The following is a 3,757-nucleotide window of genomic DNA, read 5'->3' on the forward strand; positions in this document are numbered from 1 at the left end:
CACTCTTTTCTCTGCCCTGGACACACTTCCCATGATAGAAATTCTGTCTTGTTCATCTTGTGCTCAAGTACCTATGACATGGTTGGGCAATGAGTTGGTAAGTACCTAACAAGATTTTTGAATAAGAGGCCTTCTTCCCTGCACTGACCCCAAACTCAGGTTTCAGCCCTGCCCTATCCCTTTGCCCCAGTAAGACACCAGTCACAGCCCAGTCTAAAAGGTCAATTCTATTTTATTGGTTCTGAGAGGGAGGACTCACCCAGTGGATCCTTTTCCCTACACTCTCCCTTCCCCCAATATTGAGGCGCTCTCCCAACTACTGCCTATTCAGCATTCTCTATCTAACCCTCCTTCCCCTTCTACTTCCTATACTATCCTACCCCTGGCCAGCAGTACCCCAAGGCCAGGCCCTCAGCTGTGGGGGCGTGTGCTGAGCACCAAGCAGAGGGAGCTGAGCCCGGCGCCAGCCTTCTCCAGTTCTGAGCAGGACACAGGTACCAGGGTGACATCAGAGAGCTTCTGCAGTGCCTGCATAGGGAAGACATGGAGTGGGGAGAGGGGAGTGAGACCTCAGACTGAGCCAGGCCACTCTTCCAGCCAGCTCAGAGTGGCCCCACCCAGGCTTCTAGAGAAGGTACCCTTCCTTCCTCCCACTAGGAAAGCCTGAAACTCTTTTCTCTGATGGTGCTTGGTGTTGGAGTTCCTGCCCTCTCTCACCTCCTGGCTGTTGGGCAGATCCCCACCTCCACGGTGCAGGAGGAAAGGGGGCACACCAGGCAACCCAGGACGAAGAAAGAGACAGTCAGCAGCTGCGTCATCTGGGAGGGTCAGGGAGGCATATGGGTGATCTGTCAGCACTGCCATTGCCTAGAGGAAAGAGGAAGTGTTCGAGTCTCAGAACCTCTCCACAGCTGAGTCTGCCTGCTCAACCACCACTAAGGGCTGGGGACGGACTGACATTTGTGGAAAATAATGACAGCAAGCACATAGAGCTTACGGTATGTCAGACACTAAGTACTTTAGTTACCTTTGCTAATTTCCACCTTGGAATCACATGCGGTTATTTTCAACCCCCTACCTTCCCCAGCCCCTCCTATCTGTCCTACCCATCCTTAGAGTCACAGTTTAGGTGCCACCTTTGGGGTTTCCTGAAACTCCGGAAGAGCAAATTAATCACCCCTGTTCCCAGTCCTGCTGTTGTAACTTCTTATTTTCTCCTGTGTTCTTTCACATAAGATGGACAGCCCATTGAGGGCAGGGGTTAGGGCTAACTTCCTAAGCCTCCCAGCTCCCGGCCTCCCGGGCCCAGAACTGCGCCCACTTTCGTTGGACCCGCCCCCTCCTCACCCGGACAGCCTTTTGGGCAGCGTCGCTGCTGCCTGCCACAACAGTGCGAGGTCCCCCCATGCCGCAGAGACCGCGCAGGTGGGAGGGACCCGAGACTGGCACAGTGGAGACGGCGAAGTCCTAGGGAGAGCGAAGGGAGGTATTCAGGGGCGCGGGAGGGGTGATGGGGTATCTTCAAACATAGGCTGCTCTCTGCCTCTCATTTCCTCAGCGGGCGCCCAGGCCCTTCCGACCCCCACCTGCACCCCGCTCCCTCCCTAGGCTGGTCCCGCTCCGCACCCGGAACGTGTCCGCCACGATCTCAGCTCCTCGGTGATTGGTCCATTTGGAGAGGCCTACGAAAAACTCCCGGCCTGAGTCCGGCAGGCCGCGGAGGTTTGAGGGCAGGAGTGAGTGAGAAACAAGGCTCCAGACGGCCGAGTCTCCCAAACTCTACTTCCCTGTGCCAAGACCTACGGGTGCCTCCCCCCAGCCTCACCGGTGAAGAGAACGTCAGTGCCATCCAGCGTCGCGTTCTGGTCTCCTATTTCCACAATTCGGAGCCCCAGGTCTTGCAGGGCTTTGCGGACTCCATCGACCTTAGGATAGGAGAAGAGGGCACGGAGCTGTGACACCCCCATCCTCAATTATTCCCCAAAGCCCCGACATCCAGCTCCTTCTGCCTTTCCCCATACCACACCCGCGCCACAGCGCTCACCTCTGGCCTACGAGCGGGGCTCCAGGGCCGCGTGATTAGGGCCGTGTCCCCTTGGATCACGGCCGTGTCGCCAAGCAGCGGTCCCAGCGGCAATGACTCCTCAGGTGGCAGTTCTAGCAGCTGTAGCCCCAGTCGTTGCCTCAGTTTACCTCCCAGCACCCCGTGCTCCCTTTGAGCTTTGGCCAGATCCAGAGCCGGAAGGCCAGCCCCCGCACCTTCCCCCGACGCCAGGCTCTCTGGGACTCCCCGGATCAGGGCATGGGAGCAGCGGCCCAGCCCCTCCCCCGGCGTCCCCATCCCATCCACACAGACTCCCCCTCCAACCGCTCGGATTTCTTAGTTTTCTTGTTTCTTCACCTGTCTGGGAGAAGAAACAGAAAAGGAGGAGACAGAGAAAAAGACATGCAGACAAGGGCGTTGGGGGTGAAGAGCGCCCAGGTCTTCCTCCTGCCATCTCTAGGCGTCCCTCCCACTTCGCCCCACCCCCTCCAGACCTTCCGCTCCTGTCGACCTCACTCTACCCAGCACCCTCAGTGGTCAGATTCTTTAAGAGGAGCCTGAGGAACAAGGCTAGGGTCTCTAATCTCCAAAACACCTGTTGCCCCTGCTTGGGGGCTTGTGAGGTCCCTGTCGGGCGCCCCTCTTGGCAGCCACTAGGATGCGCTCACTCCCCAAAAATGCAGCAGCCTCGCCCCCTTAACCCTCAGCTGCTCGCTACTGCAGGGACTTGAAGTCCGGCCCGGGACCCGCAGGGGTTATGGGACAGAAGGAGAAAGCTGGAGAGGCAGGGGCTGGGGAATGGAAGTCCTGAATACCCGAACGAGAAGGGAGAGAGGTGGGTAGGAAGGGAGGAGTTCGAGCCTAAGGAGTTAAGCATCCTCTCTCCGCGCTGGCTGGTCACGCTGCCCCTAGCACGACCTAGTATAAACCAGACCGAGTCCCGAAGGACTGGGAGAGGTCTAAAACGAAATGCGATGGGCGGGGAAACAGGGGGCGTGGTTCCGGGGCGCTGGCGCTACTCCCGGCTCCAGGACCCGGTTCCCCGTCTATGTCCCAAAGTCCACCCCGCCTAGCTCCGCGCCCAAATACCGGCTCCCCATACTCTCTGTCTGGTGCAGGCATGGGCCCGGCACCCCCAAACTCCGGCCCCCATACGGTTCAGGGCCCCCCACGCAAGACTCACCTCCAGCGGCCACCCCCACTCCTGTCGCGCTGTGATCTCGGCTGGGGCCCCACCCCCAGAGGACTGAGTTGGTGGAGAAGGGAGTCCCCGTCTTCAAGCCTCGGGGACTGGGAGCTCTGGCTTTTAGCGGGGGTCCTTGGGTAGGCGAGCTCATATACTACCATGGGGCAGGGGCGCGACGGTCTGGCGGCTCCGGGGCATTGTCTAAGCGGGACGGGGCGGGGCTTCTTCGGGCCACGCCCATCCCGCCCTGCTAAGCCGCGCCCATTACATCCAGACTGCGCCCCCCTTGCCAGAAATCGGCACCGCCCAGCGAGCGCTGCCCAGCCCCACCCAGATCTGGCCGGCCCTGGCGACGGGGCTGCAAACGCTTCGTAGACCTCAGAACAGCGCAACGGCGGACCGGCGGACCGGCAAGAAACATAGCAGCCCCACCACAAACATTTCCCTTCTTAATTCCTGGCTTCTGCCCTGAGCTTAAGATCACTGACCCACCCCTCATTCCATGTCGCCCACACTTCAAACCCCCA

The 3,757-nt window shown here is 59.5% G+C and overlaps 1 protein-coding gene across 5 annotated transcripts; it reads right to left on the minus strand.

Annotated features, from left to right (window-relative positions):
• Positions 1 to 214: 214 nt before the first annotated feature.
• On the minus strand, positions 215 to 3,538 carry DDAH2 (DDAH family member 2, ADMA-independent). 5 transcript variants are annotated; one of them, XM_001159196.7, is made up of 7 exons: positions 3,228 to 3,538; positions 2,045 to 2,405; positions 1,826 to 1,925; positions 1,627 to 1,700; positions 1,348 to 1,467; positions 718 to 867; positions 215 to 528 (listed from the first exon to the last, which is right to left on the minus strand). In XM_001159196.7, exons 2-7 carry the CDS (start codon positions 2,339 to 2,341, stop codon positions 412 to 414), a joined length of 858 nt encoding a protein of 285 aa, XP_001159196.1. In that variant the 5' UTR covers positions 2,342 to 2,405; positions 3,228 to 3,538; the 3' UTR covers positions 215 to 411. The 5 variants fall into 5 exon arrangements, with proteins under 5 accessions (XP_001159196.1, XP_016810657.1, XP_016810656.1 ...); XM_016955168.2 differs by having other exon boundaries at positions 2,045 to 2,401; positions 3,228 to 3,445; XM_016955167.3 differs by lacking the exon at positions 3,228 to 3,538 and adding an exon at positions 2,860 to 3,010.
• Positions 3,539 to 3,757: the final 219 nt, after the last annotated feature.

This window comes from Pan troglodytes, chromosome 5 (genome assembly GCF_028858775.2).
Source record: "Pan troglodytes isolate AG18354 chromosome 5, NHGRI_mPanTro3-v2.0_pri, whole genome shotgun sequence".
NCBI lineage: Eukaryota > Metazoa > Chordata > Mammalia > Primates > Hominidae > Pan > Pan troglodytes.